The following is a 27,540-nucleotide window of genomic DNA, read 5'->3' on the forward strand; positions in this document are numbered from 1 at the left end:
CCTCTGAAGGTTGTGAAAATGCAAAATTTTGTATTCAGCCCCTGACAGCCCTGATGATGGGAAGTTGAGAGCTTTTACCTCCTAAGACTAGAGAGGTCAGTCATTTTGCAAAGAAGAAAAGGAAACTCCCAGTCTCTTACCATTCTTGGTTGGATCATACTGGGCACAGCCCACTGCGAGCTTCTCCATCTGAGCACAGCACCTCCACCTCCCGTCCATCCAGAAATTCGGATGATACATGGGTACCAAACTGTTATTATTCCTTGTTTCTGAAAGAGATTGGCACCAGTAGAAGAGTTATTTCCGGGTGCGTCTATCAAGGGCTACCAATGAGACTCCTCGAGATTAGACCCTGCCATAAGCTGGAGTGAACAGTACATGTTGGATTTAGGCATTATTGGGTCTGGGTCTTGTCTGGCCTTGTGTTCATTGTATGTCCCAGGTTGGATACCACTCTCATCTAGCTCAGCGTCCCCTCTATGCAATGAGAATGTTAGTCTGGACCAGTGGGTCCAACGAAGGTGTCCAAGGGCCCCTGGGAGGTCTGAGTGGGAGGGATTCCTGCCCCTTCATCTCTCCCACCTTCAGCCACAGGAGTTTTGCTTTATCCGTTCCATATGGGCAGGCTTAAAGTGAGATTTTGGTAGGGGGAAAACAAAAGAGGTTCTCCTGCTGAAGAAAAGAAGTATGAGAAATGGAGATCTAGACAGGCCATCTCAAATGTTCTTTCCAGCTCTAACATCCTGTGAGTAAAGCCCTACACAGTGGGAGAACAGCCAATGGACATAGTTAGGGCCCTTCTGATAACTTTCCATTTTAATGTTTTTACTGAGCCTTATGACTTGAGAGCATTTTCCGCTTACCCAGTCCTGGCCTGTTCATACCCCATTTGAGATAATGACCTTGGAAAAGGATAACTGTATTTTTAGTCTCATTTTTCTGATAGAGGTATCATGGCTCCCAAGATTCCAATGGCTTGCTTACTTTTTGTTCTTATAGGTACTTAGAGACAGACAAATATCTGAACCCAGTTCTCCTGTAAACCCAGGGCTCTAGGCGAAATAACAGTGCTACTGTTGAGTGCTTTCTTTGGGTACTGTTCTAAGTGTCTGACACGTCTTAACACATTTAATTCTCACAATAACCGTGTGACCAACTGTTACTAGTCAGAATTTATAGCTGAGAAAATGGAGACGCTGGAAGGTTGAGGAATTTGCCCAAGGTCACATACTAATGACTGACAGGCTGGGGATTTTCACCTTAGCAGTCTGGCCGCACCTCTCACGTGTACCCAAGCCCCGTGCTGGTTCTAATGATGCCATGAGGAAGGCGAACCTTAAGGAATATCCTTCGTGCTGATCTGAAAACTTTGAAAGCTAGCTAAAATTTACTGGGTGTTGACTCTGGGCCAGGCTCGTTCCAGAGGCTTTACCGGTAGCAGTTCTAGAGGCAGGAACTATTATTTTCACTCCCTCCTTCTTTCCTTTTTTATAGATGGGGAGACTGAAGACAGCTGCTGAGGACGTTGCCCATGCACACGTGGCTAGTAAGTAGCAGAGCCGGAATTCAAACTCAGGTCATCTAACTCAAGGCTCCATCCTCTTATTCTTCATACTAGACTAGTAGTGGGCAAACTCTTTCTGAAAGGGCCAGGTAATAAATATTTTAGGTTTTGTTCACCAGCAGGCAAAATCAATATGAGATGGAGGTACTTCTCTATTCCTTTAAAATGGGGCCATTTAAAAATACAAAAACCATCCTTAGCTCAGAGCCTTAGGAAAACAGGTGGTAGGCTAGATTTGGCTGACCCTACACTGTACTGATCATTGCCTCTTGGGCCCAGGGTGAAAAGTTGGAATGCAACACCAACACCAAAAGCGAGAAATATTTGACCATCCATTGCCCTTTGTCTTACTGCGGAACCCAAGCCTGCTAGAGCATCAAGGGATCTTGGAGCCATTGGCGCAGGAGAGTAATTACCTTCTTTAAGGGCCAGAACCCAGCGCTGCCGGCTCTCGCGGTCTGGAGCAAACACATACAGAAGGTAGTTGTCATGCACAACCTGAGGATATAGGCAGAGTCCAAGGTGAGTGGTGTGCCCAGAGATGAATGTCTGACAGTAGGCCCACCTAGCATATGGGGCCAAGATTGGGCCTCAGGTGTCTGTCACTTAAAGGCAAACTACCAGGTGATTAGGAGACTGGTGTCCTTTTTATCCAGATATTTGAATGCTGTGCAGACACAGGGTGAATTTCCACATCTCAGGCTACTTGTCTGAGATTCCATGTTACTAGTAAGCCATTGCTAAATTAAAACAGCAGGGGATACTAATGTCTCCATGTGACAGAACATTTATTTCTCATATTAACTTTTAAGTGATAGAAAAAAAACCTTTCTGGCACATGAAAGAGTAAGAAAGTAGATGAAAAATGTATAATCGAGATTTTAAAAACTTCTTATTTTGAAATAATATAAGACACCCCAGTGGTTCCATAAATAGTACAGAGTTCCTGTGTTCTTTTCACCTACCTCTCCTTAATGATAACATCTTATTACATAACCATAGTACAGTTTCAAAACGAGGAAACTGACATTGGTCTAACACTACTAACTGAAGTATAGATCTTCTTTAAATTTTACCAGTTTTTTTCATGTATCTTTTTTTTTTCTTTAAGTAGGCTCCACGCCCGGTGTTGAAGCCAGCGCAGGGCTTGAACTTATAACCAACTGAGCTATCCAGGTTCCCCTTGAATGTACTCGTTTTTAATAAGATTTTATTTATTTATTTGAGAGAGACAGAGAGAATTAGAGAACAAGAATGAATGGGGGAGCAGAGGGAGAGGGACAAGCAGACTCCTCATTGAGCAAGGAGAGTCCAATGTGGGGCTTCATCCTAGGACCCTGGGATCATGACCTGAGCCGACGGCAGACATTTAACTGACTGAGTCACCCAGGGGCCCCTCCCACATTCATTATTAATTAGGATTTTAATGACAGGAAAATATATGCTGTTCATTTTACTTTTATTACTAAAAATTTCAACTCATGGAGGTCAACTTTCTGGTAGAAAAGAATCCTTTTCTATGTCACATTAAAAATGGAGTATTTTACCTCTCAAATTGGCAAAGAGCAACAGTACCCTAGAATGTGCAAGGAGACATCCGCTGCTTCGGAGTCATAGATGCAGAGAGTAATGACACGTTTTAGATGATATCATAACCTAAAGACTAATGATAACCTCCACCAGCTCTGTCCAGTAGGACTTTCTGCAATGGTGGAAATGTCTTATAATCTGTTCTGTCCAACACATAACTATCGAACATGTGAAATGTTCATTCACTCTGTGGCTTAGTGTGACTCAGGAATTTTTAATATTGTTTAATTTAAATATTAAACATCCACATGTGGCTAGTGGCTACTGTATTGCACAACACAACTCTAGATAGTTCTGACATTATAAAATTCGAGTCTTTTTGTCACAGAACCTCCAAACAATTTATAATCAACAGTTGCTTCAAAACATGAGTAAATTGTACTTAAAGAATACTAGGTTTGGGCCACTGATAGTTTATTTTCCCTCACCTAGGAGTAGAGAATTCGGATTTTCGTTGAGTTAGGGAAGATATGAGAGAAGAAGAAATGAGGAACGAAAACTTTTTCAAGGTTTTATGTTTTGTTGGATAGAATGAATAAATGAAAGAAAGAAAGAAAGAACGAACACAGCAGCTTTCTTCTGGACTTAGTAGAAGATCTAAGGATAGGTCAGAGTCATTGATGTCCCACCTTCTATTACAATGACAGGATTTCAACCATTGTCCAAGGAATGGGGGGCTAGTTCCCTCAGGCACAGTGGACTTACCTGAAATGGGTATTTATAGTGGCATGGGATACTAATGTCACTTTTCACAATCTCGACACATTTGATTCGGGAGAGTTCAATGGAGCCCTTCAATGTGCGCTTTTTCTGTGGGAGAAAAAAAGCACATTCTATTTAAAGAATAGAGCAGACAGTATTTCTGTCCAGGCTGCTTATAGAAATCTACTACTTGATAGGATCCATTAGTTTTGTAAACTAACCCCCTTGTGTATCCAGAAGCTACTTCTTGGCCTTCTGTACCTCAGAGAGATACTCTGAGCAGATTCCCGGAAGAACATACCCTGTGAATTGTCTCTTGACAGGACGATTGATTTTTACATCATTTACTCATGGCATCTTGTATCTCAGTGATCTTTTGACAAACAGCAGCATTGTAGCTGGGGTGCAGAGAGGAGTACGGAAACCAACTCATGTGCCCGTTCTCTCTGTTTTGTGCCAGTCCATTGTGCGGCCTGGATGGTGGTACATACCTTTACTGGCACCTTTCTTTTCTAAATCTGGTTCCTCTAGGTCCCTTATATTTATTAACAATCCCACAATAACACCCTTGTAGGACATTGCTGATTCTGCTCTATAACTATCTCTTCTTCACACTCCCATCATCCTACAGGCTTCATGTCTCATTTCCTTGGAGATTTGTTAGATTTATTTCCTTGTTAATTAGTTTACATTATGGTCATTGACAGTTATGATTTATAACGATTTTACATGTTACTCAATTCTAAGGGTACTTGTAATTGGAGAGTGGATCCTAGGGGATGTCACCTAATGGGATAGATTGTACTATTAACTATCAGACTCCGAGGCTAGTTAGTGAAAAGATTTTGTGGAACAGAAGCCTTTCACAAGTCCCTACAATTAGGCTTCCACTGAGAATAGAACTGAATTCAGTTGTGGAACCAGATGCAAAATACTGTATTGCACCTTATCTTTTAGAAAGAGGTAGCAAATGGTGGTGAATTGGACAAAAGGTTGAAAAGGGCTAGGTTCAAAGTTGGGTTCTGTTTCCTTATTGATTTTCTGTCTGGATGATCTGTCCACTGATACAAGTGAGGTGTTCAAGTCACCTACTATTATTATTTACTATCAATCTGTCCCTTTATGTCTGTTAATTTCTGCTTTATGTAGAAATTTAACCAACTAATGTTGGTTGCATAGATATTTACAATTGTTATAACCTCTTGTTGTATTGGTCCCTTTATCATTATGTAGTGTCCTTCTTTGTCTTTTGTGACCATTTTTGTTTTAAAGTCTCATTTTAACAGATATAAGTATTGCTACTCTGGATTTGTGTGTGTATGTGTCCATTTGCATAGAATATCTTTTTTTATCCCTTCACTTTCAGTCTGTATCTTTGAGTCTGCAGTGAGTCTATTGCAGGCAGCATGTAGATGAGTCTTGTGTGCATGTGTGTTTTTTTTTCATCCATTCTGTCCCCCTCTGTCATTTGATTGGAGCGTTTAGACTATCTACGTTTAAGCAATTACTGATAGGTGTGTATTTATTGATTGCCATCTTGTTACTTGTTTTCTAGTTGTTTTTGTAGTTCTCCTCTGCAAAGCTGGCTCAACCTCTAACTAACCTCTGTGATCTTGGGCAACTCCTCTCACCTCCCTGAACTTTAATTTTTATATCCGCTAAGTGAAGATATATTTAATGCCTACCTTTGAAAGATTATTTAGAGAATAAAATGAGCATATGTAAACAAATTAATGGGCTTATAACAGGTGCTCTCAATAAAGAGTACCATCCCAATTAAAGAGGTTAATGCAGTCCTAACTATGGTAAGAGAGCCATGACATCATAAAATTCTCCAGAAGTGAGCTCAGTCTGTACTTTCTTTTTTTTTGAAATCCAACCTGGTTGTTGGCCTTTGTTGAGGCCAGAACTGAGATGAAAAAAATTCAAGATGTGAAAGTATCCCTATCAAATACAGGGATGCTCTGTAGTGTTTCTTTTAAAATTTTCTTTCTAAAAACTGCTTTATTCATTTTTGAAAGTACAGAATTTATCCATGTTCATTGTAACAAATAAAATAATATGGAAGTATGTTAAGAAGATATTTATAGTGTCATATCATTCTACCCTCCTCCACAACCATGAGGTAGCCAAGGTTAACCATTTGGAATGCATTTGTCTTTCCCACACACATTTATAGGATATATATATACAAAAAAAAAAAAAAAAAGCATCTGCTCCACACAGTGGTCTACAGCTTGCTTTTGTAATCTGAGGTTGTATTAAAAGGTCAGTTTTCCCTTAAAAACCTCTGAAAACATGTATCCTTTGAGCTCAAAATATCTTCTCATTTAGAGTCTTCCACAGCTAGAAATACATGCCTGGGTTCTGCCCATAATCATAGTTCTTTAAGATGGTTAATCTGGTTTTTGAAAACAGAAGAGCACAAGGGAGCCGCCTTTTCAACAACCTTCCGTCACCGTGGGTAAATATGGAGTCTGAGCTTTGAGGTTATCCTGTTTTTTTGACCTCTGTGGCATTATTTCCTTAGTAGTTTACCTAGTAACATGCAACAAAAGACTCATGGCAGTAATAGGACAACTGTGTTTGTAAGACATGTTTATGCTTGGGACCCACTAAGTCCTACTCTCCCTGAGAATGAGACTAGGACTTCCATCACCATACCCCCAAGGCATAGTGACAGGCTGACAGCAGGTGCTCAGTCAGAATGAGATGAACGAAGGGCACCACGTTGAAACACAGTTTAAAGAATCCCACTCAGATTTAAGGCTAATGCATTTAGCTCTTCAGGAACTATTTACTGGGGACCAGCTCTAAGCTAAGTGTTGTTCTGAGAGCAGAAAATAGAGAGATGAACATGGTAGATCTTTTCATGGAGCTCATAGTCTTGTTGAGAAGGCAGACAATAGAAACGAGTGCCGTAAAGAGAATAGAAGAGGTTGATGTGACCACCCTGAGGACAGGGCAGGCCTGTCTGGGGAAAGGGCCTTCGAGAAAAGATCAAGGAGTTGAAAAAGGTGCCAGACATGAAGTCTGGGGGTGTGGAGCTGGGTAAACATCTTGCGTAGAGTTCACAGCAAGAGCAAAGCCTAAGGGTAGCAAAGTTCTGGATACATATTGGTTGTTAATAGCCAAGGATCATCATAATCAGGGTATAAAATGGAGGCAAGTATTAACCAGAGTTGTGGATAAAGGTTCTGTGTGATGTTCTAAAGCCGTGCTGTCCAAGAATAGCAGAATGGGAACCGTATATGTGACTTAAAGATTTCTTGTAGCCACACCAGAAGGAATGAAAAAGAAACAATAAAATTAATTTTAAGAATGTATTTGTTTACCCTATTATATATAAATTACTATTTCAATGTGTATTCAACATAAAAAATTAATGAGATACATGATTTTTTTGTACTAAGTCCTTGAAATCGTGTATTGTAGAACATATCTCAATTTGAACCTGCCATATTTCAAGTGCTCAGCGATCACACATAGCTGTGGCTCCATTATTGGATGGTGCAACTTCAAGATATCCAAGGAGGGCTTCTCCTCTAACCTCAGATTATCTCTGTTAATCTCTTAATAGTCATTGATTTCAAACATGGATTTTAAGAGACACTGTGTTAACAGCCTGTCAGGTGAGCTGGCTATGTGGTTTGTATTTCTGTTGGAAAGGATCCCATGTTCCACCATCAAAACCCACTCTTTTTCTTAAATGAGTTCCCTAAAGCGGGTTGTCTTTGAATTTCGTAAGATCTAATATGTGGTCAACAAGAGACCAGCTGCGCATCCCCCCAGCTGGGGACTGGGGAGTAGCCGGTCAGTGAGCTATACACAGTTCCACGTCTGAGAAATGGTGATTGCCTGTAATCATCCCAAACAACTGTGCTATTTCTGAAAAATGCCAGGGTAAACCTTCCAAGGAAACCACACAAGAGCCATCAGGAAAAGAGAGACACGAGTAAAACCTGCTCTCATTCTTAATTGTCATTCCATCTGCATCACTTGGGTACAAGTCACAAAACCTCACTTGGTCTTTGTCTCTTCTCTCGGCCATGTTTAAAGCTACACCGTCTTCATATTCCAAAGCTTTCCCCTGGTAACCTGACATTTGTCAAACACAACCCAACAAGGTGTTGGTGTCTATGCTTGTGCACACAGCTTAAGTATCCCTTCTTTTTTATGTTAATATATAAAATAGAATTTTGGACAGTTAGTTTCAAAGAGAGAGGCAGGGAACAAAACCAAAATAAAGGATGATTCATATTTTTTAGCATGTCTTATATTTCAGGCACTCCGCAGTGCCCATTTGATCTATGATCCTGCAAAGTATCATTGTCCCATCTTGCAAGTGAGGACCTTGAAGTTCAGAGAGACCAAGTCTCTTAATAAGTGGAATGGCAGGGTACAAGCTCAAGTCTATGACTCTAGAGCCTGAGTGCTTAACAACTATGTTTCATGGCTCTTGCATTTGCCCCGACTTTCCACAGGAGATTTTCTTTCTCCAGACTCCACACTGAACAATCAGTTGCATACTCTATACCATAAGCTGTGGTCTGGCGGACATGTGTCTGTGCTCTATTTGGTCATGCAATGTTTATGCTGGATTTGAAAGGCGGAGCATGTTCTTTGCTTCCTCAGAATGATATTAACATTGGCTCCTTGGCTGTTTGGCTAGTCCCACAGATATGTCAGTGAGAAGTTAGGTATCTGATACCTATGAAAGAGGGTATCTCCACCCCTCTGAAAACAGCCAAATTTCAGCTTTTTGCTTTGGAGAGGCAGAGTGGGAGAGGATTGGGACATTCAGGTCAGGTAGACCTGCATTTTCCCGACCAGCTGTGCAACCTGAGGCAAGTGTCTCGACTTCTCAGTTGCCTTGTTTTTTTATTTAAGTGAGAATGATCATACTCCTTGAATCATTGGGCTAATTTATAGGACTTTAAAAAAATCACATAAACCTACTCACAAAATAAACTCATTGAAATGATAAACCAATCACTCGAGTATTACTTCCCTTCCTTCTCCAAATGCTATACATAAAATAAGACCTTGTTCTCTTGCCTTTGTGTGTCCACATTTTGGGGGGTGATTTTCTCGTGGGCAAATATGTAACCACGAACCACCATTTGGGAGGCACAATGTTAATTTTTAACTGGCGATACTGGTGATTTTGACATCTCAGAGTCATTTGTTTAATTTGCAAATTATTTGTAAAATCAGACCAAAACCCCAGAAGGGGCCTATTTCCTGGTCTTCCCAACTGTATTACATTTGCTCTCAGAGGGCTTTTGCTTTCTGCTTTTCCTCCCACTTGCATGTCAAAACCTTCCTCAAACAGTGATTCACCAAGGGTTTAACTTACTGATAGAGTAAAACTTGGCTTGTTTCAGAGGAGTTTGGATTAGGACAGATATTAGAGACTGAAGCCAAGAAGGAGCTTCGATAATGGAATTTCAGACATTAGCTGAGAGAGTATTTTTCAAAGTGGAGTGATACATTTCAGACTTTCCAAGATCACACCATAAAAGCAGCCACAAACTGCCTTTATCAGAGTTTCTTTGTGACTGGAAAATCTTTCTGGTGATACTTTTAACCAAGACATTTCAAATATTTTGCTCAATGCCTCTTCTGGCCTTTAGTACATTGTACAAATCTGAAATCACACAATGACACAATTGAAATTAAAACTGATATCCTGTGAAATGAAACTTAAGTGGCTGATTTGGGGGGTCATCCCCCCAATACACACAGCAGAATGCCAGTTCTAAGATGGGTTTTAGGGCTCTTCCTGGATTTTAGTTTCATCCTCTCTGCAAAACATGCTCAAGGTAGCCCATGAACTCGCTCCCAGTCTCCCAACTCAACAGAAGTCTTTGATGACCAAGGGGACCTCGTGGTGCAGCGGGGGCGGGGGGGGGGGGAGCAGAGATTCAGAACTCGCAAAAGACATGGTTTGAATCTCTGTGGTGATAAGTAGCACAGGGCTAGTCATCCCAGTTCTTTGGGCTTAGTTCTCTTCATTCTTCTTCATTCTTTTAGTTTGTGAAGAGTAATAGGATTGCCGACAGCTGACGTGCAGGGTCACTGTGACCTGAGCTACGGAAAGGCGCCCAGTACGTTGCCTGATAACCAATAAAGATGCAATCACTACATCAGAAACTAATGAGGTGCTGTACGGTGACTAATATAAAATAATAATAATAATAATAAAGATGTGATCACTACTGTCTCGATGGAAAATGTAGCATCTTCTAAAACACCGGGACAATGTGAGATTAGCTATTGCTGGCTCCTCTCTCCCCCCAACCCATCTTCACCGGGCCCTTTGTCCACAAAACTTTGCTGTTCTGGGAGAATCTGGAGCTAAGGGGACAGATTTTGAGGCTCCTTGGCTGACTTAATGTCAGGAAACTATGATCCATCCCACACCTGCCTTTTTTTTCTTTCCTCGTTTCTTTTAGTCATAGCTAAACCAGAATCAACTGGGTTTCATCACCTTAGCTTTTCACAATGTGGTTTTTGATGAGGCTGGTGGTGCTGTGGGGAAAACACTCCCTTAAAGTCGGCCATCTTGTCAGTAGTAACACCCTGACTACCCAAGAGGAAAAAGTGAAAATTTTACTCAAAAAAAGAAGAAAAAGAGAGAAAAGAAGAAAAAGAAAAGATAATGGACTATACTCTCATATAGTTTTTAGTGGGAAATTTGGGATCCTTTTTTCCCCCAAGATTTATTCATTTATTTATTTACTTGGCACATACAGAGAAAGAGAGAGAGACAGTGAGAGAGGGAACACAAGCAAAGAGAGTGGGAGAGAGAGAAGCAGGCTTCCCACCAAGCAGGGAGCCCAGTGCGGGGTTGATCCCAGGACACTGGAATCAAGACCTGAACTGTAGGCAAATGACTGAGCCACCCAGGCATTCCATGGGATCCTTTCTTAAAATTATGAACGTATTTTCTCACAAGACGCTATTAAGAGCAGACACTTGTGGGAATGGTTCTTGCATTTGGGAGTGGGAAGTAGAGAGCTTTGCTCTTAATCTTATATCATTCTATACTGTTTCACTATTTTACCGTGAACATATATATTTTTTATTGTATTTAAAAATGGTTAAAAGAAAGAAAGAAAGAAAGGGGAAGGAACAAAAGATTTCCCTTATCAGATTTATCCGATAGAAACATTTGTTTAAAACATATAAAGATGTAGGGAAGAGGATTTCATAACAGCATTATTTATTTCACTAAAAACCTATAGAAATGTAAATATTCACCAATAGACAAATAGCTAAATTACTTATGGTTCAACTATCCTGTGACTACTCTGTAGCCAAAAGAGAAAGTAATTTACATAGAGGGACAAAAATATATACATCAACTGAAAAAAGGTTTAGAGCCATAGATGGAGCATCACCTCATTGGGGGAAAAGAAATAAAATATATAATAATATGTACAAAGCTCAAAGAAATAATACAAAAGGAACACTACTAACTCTGGCTCTCTTTTGGGTGGCACTATACCAGACTTGCCTGGGTACATTATATATTTCTGCAATATTTGAAACTTTTGCAGTGCGCATGTAAATTTACTCAACAGAAAAATGAAAATAATATTCTAAAGCAGTCATAAATTTCAAAACAAAACACTGTACAACAACCTTAGCAGATGACTATGGCAGAGGGTGAGGGGTACACATCGAATGCTGGGTGTGCAAAATGATGTAGCTTTTTGCCCTTGTGGCCTCCTGACCCCATTATCCTAAGTGGCAGTGAGGAAGCACCTGTCACCTGCTCTTCTACATCCATGGAGATTCAAGTTCATGGTGGGCGGGCCCTCTCGTCGTCTTCTTGAGTGATAGCCATTTTCTCCATAGATTCTAAAAAGGCAACTCTGTACTTTTATGTGGGTATATTTATCTTAGAAGTGAAGCAATAATTCAGGAATAATTTCCTGGCCTCATCCATGTTAGTTAAAGGTATTAGTGATCATAGCCTTAAAAAAAAAAAAAAAAAAAAGCCTGTTTGTTTAGATTTGATTTCAAAAGGGAGCAGGGAGAAAAGGAGATAGGTAGAAACCAGAAGCGAGTGCTGCGTGCTGGGGGTAGCAGATCCTCCAGTCATCCTGCATATTTTGTCTCTGCTCTGTGATTGCTCTTTCAAAACCTTCCTTCTTTCCAGAATAGGCTATGTGGATTTTTAAGGAGTTTGAAAGAGTATATTTTTCACATATCTTTCAAACACTGGAGAGTTAGTAGCCAAAGCATATAAATTAATAACTTCACTGCATTTCAGAAAATAACCCTAGCGTAGAGGTGATGCTCCATCAATATTTGTTAATTGGTTGATTGAAGGAACAGCAGGTAAGGCTAAGTGCGCAGCAGAAAGTGATGAGTATGAACTGTATGATAAAGTTTTAATAGAAATGATTTGAGGGGCACCTGGGTGGCTCAGTGAGTTAAAGCCTCTGCCTTCGGCTCAGGTCAAGATCCTGGGGTCGTGGGATCAAGCCCCGCATCGGGCTCTCTGCTCAGTGGGAAGCCTGTTCCCTTCCTCTCTCTCTGCCTGCCTTTCTGCCTACTTGTGATCTCTGTCAAATAAATAAATAAAATCGTAAAAAAAAAAAGAAAGAAATGATTTGAAAAGATTTCCAGAATGACTGGCAGGTGGATATCAATACCTCAACAATGAAAATGTAGGTCAAAACTAGTCTGCACAAAAGATTGAGCTAAGAAAGAGCTCCTACAAATTACTAAGGAAAATACTAATAAGATTATAGAAAAACAGGCAAAAGGAACAGAAATTTCTCTAAAATATATGAAAAAAATGCTCAAACTTACTACAAAAACAGAAATGCAAATAATTATACTGAGATATCATTTTTTAAACCTGTCAGACTTGCAAAGATCAAAACATATGGTAATGGTGAGGTTTTACAAAGCATGCATCTCACAAGTGGACCTGGGGAATGTTCACTGGCACAGCTTCTTGGAGAATAATTTGGTCATGTTCAATAAAACAACAGATGCAAATATCCTTTTACAACAATTCCACTTCTAGAAACGTTTTCTATAGACCAAGGCTTCTCAACCTTGGCCCTATTAACATTTCAAGGCTGGATAATAATTTGTTGTGAGTTTGTCCTGTGCCTTTAGGATGCTTAATAGCACCTTGGGCTCTGCCCAGAAATGTCAGTAGCACTCCCCTCCCCAGTTATGACAATTAAAAAATTTTTCCAGACATTGCCAATGATGGGCAAAATCACCCATTTATGGACATATTGATACAGAAAGTGACATACAGTTAAAGTTATTCGTTCCTTGTCATTTGCAATGACAAAAAAAATTGGAAAACCGACTACGTCCACCATTAAGATAACTTTTTAACCATTCAATGAAATATTACGCCACCACAAAAAAGAATGAAGAAGCTCTTTGTATATAGGTATGGTTTGATCTTTAAGAGCTATTGCTAACAAACCAAAAGAAAGGCTAAGAAGTGTGTGTAGAGTATGCCATCATTGTATAAAAAGGAGGAAAAGGAGAATATTTATCTGTATTTACATATATGTGCATAAAGCATCATTGGAAGACTTGATAAGAAATTGATTATACTGGTTGCTTTTAGACCATGAAGTGGTACAGCTTTGGACAAGTGTGGGAGTCGTCCCTTGCCTAATACTTTGTAACTGGTTTTAAAACATTTATGTTGGGCGCCTGGGTGGCTCAGTGGGTTAAGCTACTGCCTTCGGCTCAGGTCATGATCTCAGGGTCCTGGGATCAAGTCCCGCATCGGGCTCTCTGCTCAGCAGGGAGCCTGCTTCCCTCTCTCTCTCTCTGCCTGCCTCTCTATCTACTTGTGATCTCTCTCTGTCAAATAAATAAATAAAATCTTTAAAAAATAAAAATAAAACATTTATGTGAGCCTGGTGGTGGCTATTAAGGAGGGCACGTATTGCATGGAGCACTGGGTGTGGTGCATAAACAATGAATTCTGGAACACTAAAAAGAAATAAAAACAAAACAAAACAAAACAAAATTTAGTGAATGTATTATCTATTCAAGAATTTCTAAGAAAATTAGTCTATATTTTGCAGAAGATGGTCTAATAAAAGGGCTCTTCATACAGAGACCCGAAATCCAATAGGCATAGAGGCAAGGGGGCAAGAGTTCATCCCCTGACAGTTCTGTTTTGTGAACTAATTTCAATTTGCAACACAGAGGAAAGCAACATGAACAGCAGTAACCTAATCTCACTGAGATTTAGAATGGACTTTTCAAGAATTCTACCAGCTTTCTCTTGAATTCAGAGAAATCTGGGGGTCAGAAATTTGTGGCAGCAGGCTCCCTTGCCCCCAACTCATGGCTTTCTAGGTAGAGCCAGGGGGCTGAGAAGATCTCTTCCGTGCTCAGCTTTCCAAGTGCCCTGGTCTCTAGGGACACACGTCTCTGTCCTTCCATGTCCAGGGGGATGTCACACTTCCCTCTGAGCAGACTAAGTGTCTGTTATTTAAAAGCAAAGAATCTTGAAAGATGATTCATGTTGCTATTCCCTGGATTCACTGTTTCCAGTCTTCAGTTTATAACCTACCCACGAAATCTCCACCATTATGTGGTTCCACCAACTGGTCTCATGTACTTAGTGCTGTTATTTAAATGGACTGATTTTTCACCTCAACAAATTTATTCTAAAAGAAAGTTTTAAAGCACCACCATACATATGAGAATACCCTTTTCTAAAGTAAATTGTAATAAATACATAACTATTAAAACTATGTCGGGGCACCTGGGTGGCTCAGTGGGTTAAGCCTCTGCCTTCAGCTTGGGTCATGGTCTCAGGGTCCTGGAATCGAGCCCCGCATTGGGCTCTCTGCTCAGCGGAGAGACTACTTCTCCGTCCAACCTCACCACTCTCTTCCTGCCTCTCTATTTGCGATCTCTCTGTCAAATAAATAAATAAAATATTTTAAAAATGTATGTCAAAATCAGATTTGTCCATGTACCATCTAATGTGCACCTCATGGTACCCCACTTCAGGAAACACATAATTGGATCGCTGTACATGCACTTGGCCATAGTACAGACTGTGAAGAGGGGCTGCATTTGGTGTGAGGGCCTTCAGTCTCACTTTCTGGGTTGCTGGCTTGTACCCCTATTTGTTGGTCCTTCCTATATTACCACTCTGGGTATGCAGTCCCAGAACGTTATTCGAAGAAAGTACCCAAAGAGGGGTAACCATTATGATGATTAGTGAGTCTGGTAAACTAAACAGTGCTGAGGCTGATATGGCACCTTTTCCTGGCAGAGGTCACCCCGGGAGCAGAGCGTCAGGTTTACAAGTTCGTGAGTGCGTTCCCGTCAGCCCGCAGAGGCCAGGACCACTGAAGCACACCCTGCAAATTCACAGGAGACCGGCGAATTCACAGACTCACGGTGAGAAACAGAATGGCCTGATGCTTGTGTCAGTTTTGCAGAGAATTCTCACAGAAGGAGATTCCACTTGGGCGACCAAAGTGGTATCAGAAGAGCACGTGTTAGTGGGGTCAGAGGAGAGGGAATTACGCTAGCCCAAGGCGAGAGGCTGCTTTTACACTTACTACCGTAACTGTGACCTTGGGCGAATTTCTTAACTTCTCTGCGTCTCAGTTGCTTTCTCTCTAAGACAGAATATTACTTTCATCATCTTCAGGGAACTGTGAGGATTACTAGAGGAAAGTCGTAGGAATTTGTTCAGTCCTCTCCTTGCGGTGATGCAGGTTACTGTTGGTGGTGATAATGCTGTGCTGTCCTTCAGATAAGCCCGGGGGTCCCCACTCAGGACCTCTGTTACACAGAGTTGGAAACTCACCAATGAAATCTTTGCCCCAGCTCTCTCCTCTCAGACACCATGGTTTCTATTACACGATGTCTCAAGTCCAAACAAGCTTAGATTTGAAAATACCCACTGATGAACATTTAATACAGATTTCAATATTTGTCCCAGATGTGTGGCCTAGGAAAACATAGCCTCTCTAAGCCTCTCCTTTCTCATCAACAAAATGGGGATCTTTGGCAGAGGAGGAAGCTTTTTGACACTCCTTAAATTCTGCTCCATAGGTGGGTGGGTTCATCTACATATTCGTAAGACTGACTTTAAATCAAATCATCTTATCCATGTATAAAATATTATGGGGGCGCCTGGGTGGCTCAGTGGGTTAAGCCTCTGCCTTCAGCTAAGGTCATGATCTCAGGGTCCTGGGATCAAGCCCCACATTGGGATCTCTGCTTGGCAGGGAGCCTGCTCCTCCCCCGCCCTCCCCCCACTCTGCCTGCCTCTCTGCCTACTTGTGATCTCTGTCTGTCAAATAAATAAATAAAATCTTTAAAAAAAATATTATGTATCTTTCCTCTTTCTCACCATCACATTCAAAGCTTATAAAAATAGCTCACTTAAAAATCACCACAACAATGGGATTCTTTAATTTTCGTGGGTTCCTTCTTAGAAACATAGTCTTCTCTAATGGTTCTGGCGTGCATTGCTTTAATTTCTGTAAGATGATATAGCAGCAAGCAATAGAGGCCATAAAATATCTTACCCTATGACACAGTTATCCCACACACAGTACTAGATCATGAGGAGCTTATTTTAAAAAGGAGAAAGTTTTATGTTAGATTTAATACTATTTTTTAGTGTTCTCACCATACCTGGAAACAACCTGAATGTCAAAAAATAGAGGATAAGTTCATCAATTTATTCAGGTGCATGGAATAGATAAAAATATCTCCAAAGTGAACTAATTTGATCACGACAAAAATCATACGTGTGAGGAAATGATTACTTTGGAGACTACATAGATATGTAGAAATGTCTCTATAAAAGAACAAGTGAAGAAAGTACAATACAAAATTGTCATGCATTATGACTATAACTTAAAATTGATGTCCACACAAGAGCAACGCTCATTTCCACAGAGACTGTAAATTGATGTCTTTGGACCAAAGAGTCACATAGAACTCTTGAGTGTAATTTTATTAATTTTTTAAAATAGTGTGGGGATATGAACGTTTGCTGCTGTGCCTCTTGTGATTAATCAATGTGGGTTGAACCTGATTCTAACCTGTCCTCAGTCTTTGCTGCTAATGGCAGCTTGAGCTCAGTGCGGGTCCCGAGGTCCCCCATGTTGGTACACCAAGCATCTTTCCACCAAAACATGGAGTAGGATGATTCCAGACAAAGTATTCCCTGAAGAGGGATCCTGTCTTGAACTCTGTATGTTTAAGTCTCTGGTCCTCGAATAGGAAAAGCCTTTTCCTACCTCAGATTCTTTACACTGTCAGTATCCTCTGCCTGAAATGCTTTCCCCCATTTCTTCATGTCAGTGGATCTTTCTCATCCTTCAGGTCTCAGCCTGGATATAAATTCTTTCCCTGGCCACCTTTTTTCGCAACTCAGCTCCAGCTATGGCTTAGTCTTTCCATAGATCCTACCACTGTCTCTATACATACCATGTATTTATACACTTGCTTGTTGTCTGCCTTCTCCACAAGCATGCAAGCTGGTGAGGGCAGACACCTTTCCTCTGTCATTTCCCACTGTACTCCTAGCACCTAGCCCAGAGCCTGGCTCATAGTAGATGTCAAGAAATGTTTGCTGACCAAATGAATGAATCTTTATATACCAAAAAAGAAATGTTTCCTTGATTAAGTGTTAAGTTTAATAATAATAATAATAATAATAATAATAATAATAATGTTGATACAAATAGATGTAGTTTGGAGGAGGAAGTCCTGTATGAATTTTCTATAATAAGAGGTATAATTTCTGTGACTTTTTAAATATGAAGAAAAAGGAAAATATAATGAGAATCTTGCTTACAAATACCTTTATATTAGTAGGAATTATCTGACAACATAAGACTTTGGATCAGGTTCTTATTTAATTAAAATACTGACAAATTTATTGAAATTTCAAGGACCTGAGCAGACACTGGATCTAAAAAGAGAATTTTTTATGCATGAAAAACCAATTCAGAGCTTCTATTTCTGTCCCTGGATCACCTTAAGGGAAGACCTGCTGTGTCATGAGGTCAAATCCAGACTGACCTCTGAATGAAAATTAGATCCTGGAAGATCTACTTTTTCATTGGCCTAATACCTCACGAAGTGGAAGAATTTATTACTAGTTGGTAAAGAAAATGGAGAGATGAAGATTTAATCTTTGATATATGAAAACTTAAGAGATTTAAAATGGTTTTCTCTGGGGTCCATTTCTGAGTTTGAAATGAAGACGTCCTGTTTTACGTGGACCTCATACCTCAAGAAACTGAGCTCTTGGGCTTTCCAGTTAAACCTTTCTTCCAGACCGACATTCCAGACATTTATAGCATTGCTCCGTGGCCTATTTTTACAGCAAAGACTGGTTGACAGATACGCCAGTCCCTGAGCAGTAGGAATCAAATTTAATTTTAATGTGGGAGTATTTGTCTACAAAACAAAAACTCTCTATCCACTGGCTTTCTCCTTAAAAATCAACATCATGTCACAAAGGCAAAATCAATTCACAAAGAAGATCCATTAAGGCGGATGCTGAAACTGCACGTTTTTGGCCTTGAGTGGCCTGACTTACAAAGTACTTTGCTTTGGATCTTTACTTCCCTTGGCTGCAATGAATAAGGCCTACATTTTTTTTTAGCTCCCAGATGCTCTTCTGAATTCAATTTGACTTTTGTAATCTTTGTTCACTCCCTGGGTATTTACTGGCCCCTTTCTGTGTGCCCTGCACTGTTCTAGGTGTTGGTGATGCTGTGATGAGTAAGGTCCTCCAGGGGATACACAGACAGAAAATAAACAGGGAAGCACATCAATAAAGAATTAATATGTGGAGATGGTGATGTATTGAAGTATCTGTGTACTTAGAAAAGAAACAAAACAGGGTCCTGAGAAAATATTTAAACAGACAAAAAGAATCAAGCACCAGCCCTGCCAAAAGCCTGGTGTACTCCTGACCGCAGGAAAAATGAATGCAAAACCCTGCACTTGCATACCCCAGAGACTGAGCTCCCCCAGGTATACCCCTCACTTGCCTTACCCTAGTTCTGGCTGTGTCCAAAGGCCCTAGAGGAAGATGAGCTTGGAGTGTTCAAGGCTCAGAAAGAAGGCAGATGTGGTAGAAGCCTGGTGGATAAAGGGAGTGTGGTGTGAAATGAAATTGGAAAGGCAGGTAGGGACCCCCGGATGAAGAGTCTTGTAGGCTATAGCTGAAGATTTACTTAAATACTCTAAACAGCCACAGAAGGCTTTAAAATTGGGAGTAAACCCTGATTTGTCACTTTAAAAGTTCATTCTAGATATTGCTTGGATAATACATTTTATGGAGCCTCAAGTGTCAGCAAAGTCCCAGCCAGGAGGCAACTCAATCACGTAGGAATGAGCTGGAGAGACTGTGACTGATGAAAGCTGCAAACAAAAATGCTCAGGTAGCTTTAAGAATGTTATCAGCAAAGGGTTTAGCAGTAGAGGGGAAGGAAGGGCAAGACAGTGAGGAGGAACAAAGAGAACAGAATGCTTTGTTCTCCTAAAAAGAGATAGGGGAGGAGGGTTGGCCCACCTGCTCGTTCCTACAGGTGCCTCTCTGACCCAACTCTTAATATTCCAATCTCCTGAAGCCTCTTCTTCCTCTTTCAAAGCTGGGCCATGAACGTCTACCTCCAGGGAGCCTTGTTTACTTACTCCTACACCAGAACTCTTCCCTTTGAAGTCCTAGATAACTTGCTTTGTTCTTTGCTCTTTGGAATTGAACCTTGTTCTTCTAGGGGTTCATTTGTGTAACTCTAACCTTTCCAATGGTATCTACCCCTCATGTCCTTGCACTTTCCCTCCTTTTCTTCCTTCCACGAATAATGAATGATGAGTAGTATTTGCCAGGCACTGTTATAGACACCGGTGAAGCCCTCTTTACCAAACTGGGTGCCAGCCCTCGTAATGCTTATAATCTAAAGGAGGGTGGGGGAATGACATTAGCAAAATAATCACTTTAATAAATGGGTAATTGCAACTCTGGACATGTTCTGAAGAGAGGATAGGTATGGCTAAGCAGAGGATAACAGGAGCAGATGACCTAGTCCAGAGAAATCAGGGACGGCTTCCCAAGCAAGTGACATTCAAAATGTGGGCCCTAACATTGAAGGAAATCTAATGTAGTTGGACCCCAGATAGATGGGAGAAAAGGAGACCTGAGATGATATGAAGGACGGCCTGTGATAGATTCTGGTGTCTGCTCTAGGTCTAAGGGGAAAAGCGTTGCAGGGACACATCCGCTTCCAGTAAGAATCGTCAGGCCACGATCACAGTCACCATGTGCCATGCTGGCTGCTGTGTGGGGCATAGGGTTGTGGGGGGCTGGGGCAGAGTGGGCACAGGGAGACCATTGGGAGGTGGTAGCAGTCCCAGGTGAGAGCACCTAGCAGCTTTCATGGGGAAAGTGATCATAGAAAATGGAGAGAAGATTCTAGAGGAACTTTAGGAGACAAAGCTGGCCACGGCTCTCATTTCTTTTTGAACACATAGTGGGGCTCCCTGAAGCAATGAAGACAAAGATTTGTCCTGGAGTATGAGTGGAAATGACAGAGCTGACAACATGCTTCACTGAAGAAAATCCTTGCCCTGGCTCGCTGATCTTCTGGGCTGCCCTCTCCACTGAGGACTTCAGAGCAAGAAGGCATTGTGCGGGCTGAGTAACCCGGAGGAGGTCCCAACTGCCCTGGGTCACTACTGCTAATAGTAATAAGTACCATTTATCGAGGGCGGGGGGCTGTGTAGACCTTAGAGACACGTGGCAGATATTTAAATTCTTCCAACACAAGTCATTGAAATTTTCTTTGCCTCTGTTACCTGCTCTGTAAATTAAGGTAATACTACTTCTGAATTTAGAGGGTGATGGTAAGGATTAGATGAAATAATCCGCATTTTAGCACAGGGACTGACACCTACTAAGTGTTCAGTAAATATTAGTTACTATGATTATTGAAATAATGGTAACCTCCCTCCCATTAAAAGAAACAAGATAAAGACGGAATGTTTAATCGTTACAAAAAATGTAGATAGCTTTATGCAGAGTCACGCAGCCTTCAGCAACTTACTCAAAACTGTGGTTTATAAGTGGGGAGTCGGTCTTTGACCCAGATGTGTGTGACACCAGAAACCATGTTTTTGGCGTGCAAGGAAAGCAAGGAAAAAGCAAGGGAAGGGGACGAGCTTTAAGAAAGATGCATGTTGTTTGACAGAGAGAGATCACGGGTAGGCAGAGAGGCAGGCAGAGAGAGAGGAGGAAGCAGGCTCCTTGTGGAGCAGAGAGCTCGATGCGGGGCTCGATCCCAGGACCCTGAGATCATGACCTGAGCTGAAGGCAGCGGCTTAAACCACTGAGCACCCAGGCGCCCCCAAACTGTTACTTTTAAAAGGCCCATCAACTCTATCCATGTGCAGCAATATAATCTAGTTGGATCGAATAAATTTGGTATCAGAACTTGAAAAAAAAAAAAAAAAAGAAAGATGCATGTTCCAAGAGATGTTTCTGCTGCTAGGTCAGACTGCAGGCTCACGGGAAGAGCCCGTGCGGAGTGGAGACCCATGACCAGACACTGACTAGCACGGAGGCCTTGACTGTTTATCCTGCCCCACATACATGGAATGGCTCCCACATGCTTGTGAGCAACACAGGCTTAATCTCAAAGGTGCAGAGACATTAAAACACGGAAACCTTTGCAGTTCTCCTGCAAGTCCTTCCGCAGATGGAGGTGCTACTCATACGGCCCAGCTTCTCACGTGTCTTTCTCATGAAATACTCAGCATCACCTGAGGTAGGTAGGATCGGGGCCTTCGCTTTACAAAGAGCGAACAGAGGCTTAAAGAGGCTAAATACCTTCCCTGAGAGCGACATACTGAAGCTGATAGAGCCGGAATTTGAACCCAGTGCTAGCTGGCTCTACTGGCCTCACCAGCTGGTGATGCTTGTCTCCATCTATGCTGCCCCTCCACCCTGCGTTTACTGGAAGGACCCAGGGCCCTCCATTTCTCTCTGACCCCTGGAAAGGATCTGTTCGCACTCATGTACAACCAGGCAGGTTGCCCAGCTGGTGACCTCTGTCTTATTTGTTTGTAAAGCGGACCGGTGGTGTGTTGGAGTTGGCTTGCTGTGGCCCGCAAGGGCTGATGGTTAAATTTGGAGGAATTTTGGGAGCCAGTAGATATCACAACGGTAGTTTGAAATGGGCCATAACAGGAGTATTGACATGAGAAATCTGCCAACATTATGGATGGGGGTTCCCTGATACTCTCCACTGCCATGGTCAACACAGCAGTTTTAAACCTCTATCCACACACCACAAGGCCCCGATCTCATTGTCCTCTGCTAAAGAATGCCAGGCATCACCGACCACTCTGCAAAGAAATTGGCCGGCACGGGGAGCTGTCTGCAAGCACACCTGCCAGTGAGCCACGACCTGCTAACTCTAGGCTTCCTTCTGGCTCCCTGCATCAGGGCGAAGGCCCTTCCCACCTCCAGTGAGGACACCCGCACATTTCACTACCCGGACCCAAATCCATGTTAAAGTAAGAGGCTCCATCAGTATGAACGTGGATACTTAAGGATGGATGTATAAGGTTAGAAAATGGTATTTAGAGTTGGAAAAAGACTTATTGCATTTGCAGAATTATAAACCTTTTTTCTTCTGAGCAGGTAGGATTATTTTAAAACTGCAAGGAACATAATTTTACAGATAAGAAGAGTGAAAAAGAAGCAGTGACCTCGAGAGGGCCAATAGTTGGCTCAGCATCCGGCATTTCATCATGCACACATATCTCTCTCCACAGACTTGCATTTAGTCACTGAGTAGAAAGAATCCAGGCCCCCGATGTTAGCCTGACTTTGAAGAATACTTTAATGTTTTCCTTCATTTGAAAGTGAACGTGTTATGCCACCCTGCTTGCTCCTTCAGAGACATGATGATGATACAAATAATGGCTAATTTTTACTAAGTAGCTGGGCTTATGCTAAGTACCTCATATATTAAGTTGAACTCTATGAAATTGCTAATCTCTCCCCTTTTTTGATCTACTGAGTAGTAATTTCAAGTAGTTCAGTCTAAATGCATTCTGTTAATCTTTACCATATTTTCATGAAGTGAATACTATTATCACACCTACTTCACAGATGGTAGGACTAAGGCTTCAATCTTTTTAAAAACGTTTCTTCCCACAAGTGTTATGCTATTGTTTTGTATAGGTGATACGTAGTGCACACTTATGTGCAAATCAATGGCCCTAAACAATGGAACATACATAGGGCATGAATAGTAATATCTCACATACCTGACTTTCTTAATGACCTTGGAAAAATTTCTAACCAATGGATTTTTACAATATTTGAAGAAATGCTTTTATCAATGTTGTATATGAACATAAATCATAGGCATTAGAAAACCAAAAAAAATTGATGTTTGTACATGATATGTCTGTTATATCCCACACGGAAATGTTAGGAACTACAGCTTATGGTTCCCCAGAATTAAGTGTTCTGGAATTTTTTTCATAATAACTAAAGAATAAGTGAAGGGCACCTGGGTGGCTCAGTCTAGTTAAGTGTCTGCCTTTGACTCAGGTCATGATCTTAGGGTCCTGGGACTGAGCCCAATATAGGGCTCCTTGCTCAGTAGGGAGTCTCCCTCCACCCCTCCCCCTGCTTATGCACTGTCTCTCTCTCTCAAATAAATAAAATCTTCAAAATATAAATGAATAAAGCAGTGATTTTACACCATTGCCTATACGCAAATTATAACCAACAAAATTCAGAATCAAGACCATTTGGTTGTGTGATTATTTGCAAATAATATTGTACTGAATTCACCACCAAACAGCCCACAAACAGCAACACTGCTCAAAAATAATCAGCACTATGGCTACGGTCACCAAACTGTGGAAAGAACCAAGATGCCCTTCAACGGATGAATGGATAAGGAAGATGTGGTCCATATACACAATGGAGTATTATGCCTCCATCAGAAAGGACGAATACCCAACTTTTGTAGCAACACGGACAGGACTGGAAGAAATTATGCTGAGCGAAATAAGTCAAGCAGAGAGAGTCAAGTATCATATGGTCTCACTTATTTGTGGAGCATAACAAATAACATGGAGGACATGGGGAGATGGAGAGGAGAGGGAGTTGATGGAAACTGGAAGGGGAGATGAACCATGAGAGACTATGGACTCTGAAAAACAACCAGAGGGTTATGAAGGGGCGGCGGGAGGGGGTGGGGTAGGGTGGGAGGTTGAGGAACCAGGTGGTGGGTAATAGGGAGGGCACGTACTGCATGGAGCACTGGGTGTGATGCCAAAACAATGAACACTGTTATGCTGTAAATAAGCAAATAAAAATAAATAAATTAATTAAAAAAAAAATAATCAGCACTAACCAAAGCTGACGATGCCTGGAAAACAAATGTCAGGAAAACAAATTGAAGAAAGCTGAAAAATGGGCTCTGGAAAAAATAATTAAAAGAAATGACTGCTCTTCAGTATGAAACAAGAAGTTCTAATATCACAGTAAGAGAGAAAATTGACGGATGCCATGTGGTTTTTCAGTTGTGTATGATGAATCCTCCGAGTTGACTGCTAGCCCAATGTTAACTTAGTCAATAAATATGTACTGAGTACATATTTATTGAGTATCCAGCAAGGGGGCCCTGCCCGTAAGCAATTCCATATGCCTTCCGATTGATTATTGACTGTTACCAATGTGAGTCTGCTGAAATGAGCGTGCCTGAGCCTCTAAAGAAGCAGCAGTCTGATTTCAGCTGTGGCATCCACAGGCTCCATACACAGCCTGGCCTCCTTCAAGGCTCCATTTCATTGCACACGTCCAAGCCTGGCTCTCAAAATATTCCAAATTCATGCCTATACCTATGCAGTCAGATCCCAGCAAGGAATGGGGATGCCTTTGTCTTTAAGTCTCTACCAAGCCCCTAATGTTATTTCCCCTGCAGGAAAATATCAGTGACAACGCTGCCTTCCCTCCCTAAATGATGGGGAAAAAATAATACAATGATAGAGTCAAAAGTCACACACACACTTTGAAAACTGGCTGAGAATGGCTTAACAGGTGCTAGAATGTTTAAAGAACAAAGGACTGTTATAGGTAGTATTTTCAGATCTTTCATGTTGGAAAGAAAGAATCTGGTGCAAAAAGATACAGGCATTTATTTGCTCAGGCTCAGTCACCTAGAGAGGAGTAGAGTTTGGTCTAATAACAGTATTATTATCAGTGATAACAGAGCAACACGAGCAATCGTAACAATATCATTAATGTGGAATATAAGAATATCTCTAGGCATATAAAGATGCTAAGTAGCTATAATCTTCTGGCCAAGAACCACTGGTCTATACTACATAACATTGTGATAGCCCCTGTCTCCTGCGAAGTTTTCCAAGGGATAAAAAAATTTACCATTGGACCTTGTAAATTTTAGATAATTAAATGTCCAGGGAATATTATTCCAAGATAGTAAGTGAGTAATGACCATTGGTACAAATAGAATTAAATTAATAAAAACATTACACTGAACTTACCACTTAACCATTGCAAGTATCAATTTCCTCAACTATAAATCAAGGAAGCTGAGCAAGATCATCCTTTAGGTCCCATTAAATGCTAATATTTTATTAATCTATGTCCCATAAAGTCTAGTATACTTCAGATGAAATTCAAATTCTATCCAATCATAACATTTGTCACATAAAATATTATAATCTTATAATTAAACTCTCAGGAAAAAACCACCAATGAATATTAAACTTATTCTTTTGCAGATTTTAGAAGTAAATTCACCTTAATATAACCTCCCCCACCTCTGGACTTTTTCCCACCTTCTCTTCTGATGACTCTTACTGTACTTTTTAGGCTGTTATTTAGCAAGCATGTCTGTGCTCCCTTTGGCTTGATTTTATTCCATGTATATCTTCATAATTCAGCCCACTCTAAATTAAAAAAAAAATACTGTTTTAAAAAAGACAAGACAAAGTTCTCACATACCCCATGACGGTTCTCAAAGTATGCCAGGCTGGTTTTGGTTAAAACAAAGAAACGGACTTTAAAGTTAGAGGGAGAAGTTCTTCTCTTTTGTTGTGATTTCTTGATGAGCTGTTCTTCCAGGAGGATAAAGTTGTTCATGATCCAAATCTTGGGAAAGGAGGCACCGTGGGCATCACCCCGTGGCACCTCCAGTGGAAACGACTCCAGCACGAGGAACGCGCTGGGGAGGCGGTTGATTTTCCGAGAGCTGTGAAAGGCCCCTTGCCTCCAGTGTTATCTTTTCATCAGTGTTCAGTCAACACTGTGGAGCTTCTCCTCTGATGTCAAAGGCTATAACCACATCCTTTCAAAATTCACAAAACTAAAAGGCATATGTAAAAACTATACACACCCTTTGCTGTATGGTTTGGAAATGATATTTGAAGAATCTTAGACTCAAAGTGGTAAGAAGCATTAGAGTTTAATCTTTACAGTCCTTGGTTTAGCCCAGCTGATGGTTAAGGCATTCTTGCATGCGGGGTGGGATGACAGACTGTGGAGCCAATGGGTATAGGTTGTGTGTTAGCTTCCTTCTGCTGCTGTAACAAATGATCACAAATTCAGTGGTTCACAATTTATTATCTTATAATTCTGTAGTTCAGAACTCTGAAATGAGTCTCATCAGGCTAAAATCCAGGTTTCAGCAGGCCTGTGATCCTTTCTGTGATCCTTTCTACCCTTTAGGGTAGAATCTGTTTCCTTGACCCTTCAGCTTCTAGGACCACCAATATTCTTTGGCTTGTGGATCCCTTCCTCCATCTTCAAAGCCAACAATGACTGGTCAAGTTCTTTCGCCTTATACAACCATAAGCAATTCTGTCTCCCTCTTCCAAATTTAAGGATCCTGGTGCTTACCCTGGGCCTGCCAAGATAATCTAAAACAATCACCCTATTTTTAAGGTCAGTTTACTGCAACCTTAAATCTTCTACCTTAATTCCTCTTTGCCATGTAACCTAACACATTCACAGGTTCCAGAGATTGGGCATCGACATCTTTAGGGGATCTGTTATTCTCTCTATCACAGTTTGAATTCTGGCTCCACCATCTAACTAGTGGGAGACTCTAGGCAAATTCTCAAGAGCTCTGAGTCTCAGGTTTTTCATCTGTGAAAGGGGATAAGAGTGTCCCTATACAAGGCACCACAGTGCTGCTCTCTGGTTTCCTTGCCAGTCTCATTTCACAGCTTGCTCACCCATTCTCACTCCAGCCCTCATGCATACCCCTGACATCTCTTCGAACATCTGCTTGTTTTGCCTTAAAACAGCTTCTCTGCTCTGCTTTGCCTGTTTTAACTCTAAATTATACTGCAATCTTAGCCTACATGTCACTTCCTCTGGGAAGCCTTCCTGGTGTCCTTAAGTCAAAATCGCCAATTATACGCAGATGATCCCTTATAGCTTTCTCTCTTTATACCCATTATGACAGTTGTTATTGTACATTTTGGAGGGTGATTTTTGATATTAGTGTTTCTCTTCCCCATTATTCTAGAAACTCCATGATGGTAAAGACTATGTGTGGTTTTGCTTACTGTTATATATTCAGCAAGAGTCACAATGCCTGGTATGTATAAAGGGATGTTAAAAAAAATGT

At 41.1% G+C, this 27,540-nt stretch overlaps 1 protein-coding gene across 1 annotated transcript in view; it reads right to left on the bottom strand.

The window, feature by feature from the left end:
- The window catches only part of ITK (IL2 inducible T cell kinase), a 66,883-nt gene extending 40,708 nt beyond the window's left edge, over positions 1-26,175 (bottom strand). The window contains exons 1-4 of the mRNA XM_046001197.1: positions 25,911-26,175; positions 3,860-3,964; positions 1,981-2,062; positions 141-269 (exon numbers count right to left, since the gene is read on the bottom strand). Coding sequence (XP_045857153.1) covers positions 141-269; positions 1,981-2,062; positions 3,860-3,964; positions 25,911-26,048 — 454 coding nt within the window. The 5' untranslated portion in view covers positions 26,049-26,175. The remainder of the gene's footprint in view (positions 1-140; positions 270-1,980; positions 2,063-3,859; positions 3,965-25,910) is intronic.
- Positions 26,176-27,540: the final 1,365 nt, after the last annotated feature.

Source organism: Meles meles, chromosome 3 (genome assembly GCF_922984935.1).
Source record: "Meles meles chromosome 3, mMelMel3.1 paternal haplotype, whole genome shotgun sequence".
NCBI lineage: Eukaryota > Metazoa > Chordata > Mammalia > Carnivora > Mustelidae > Meles > Meles meles.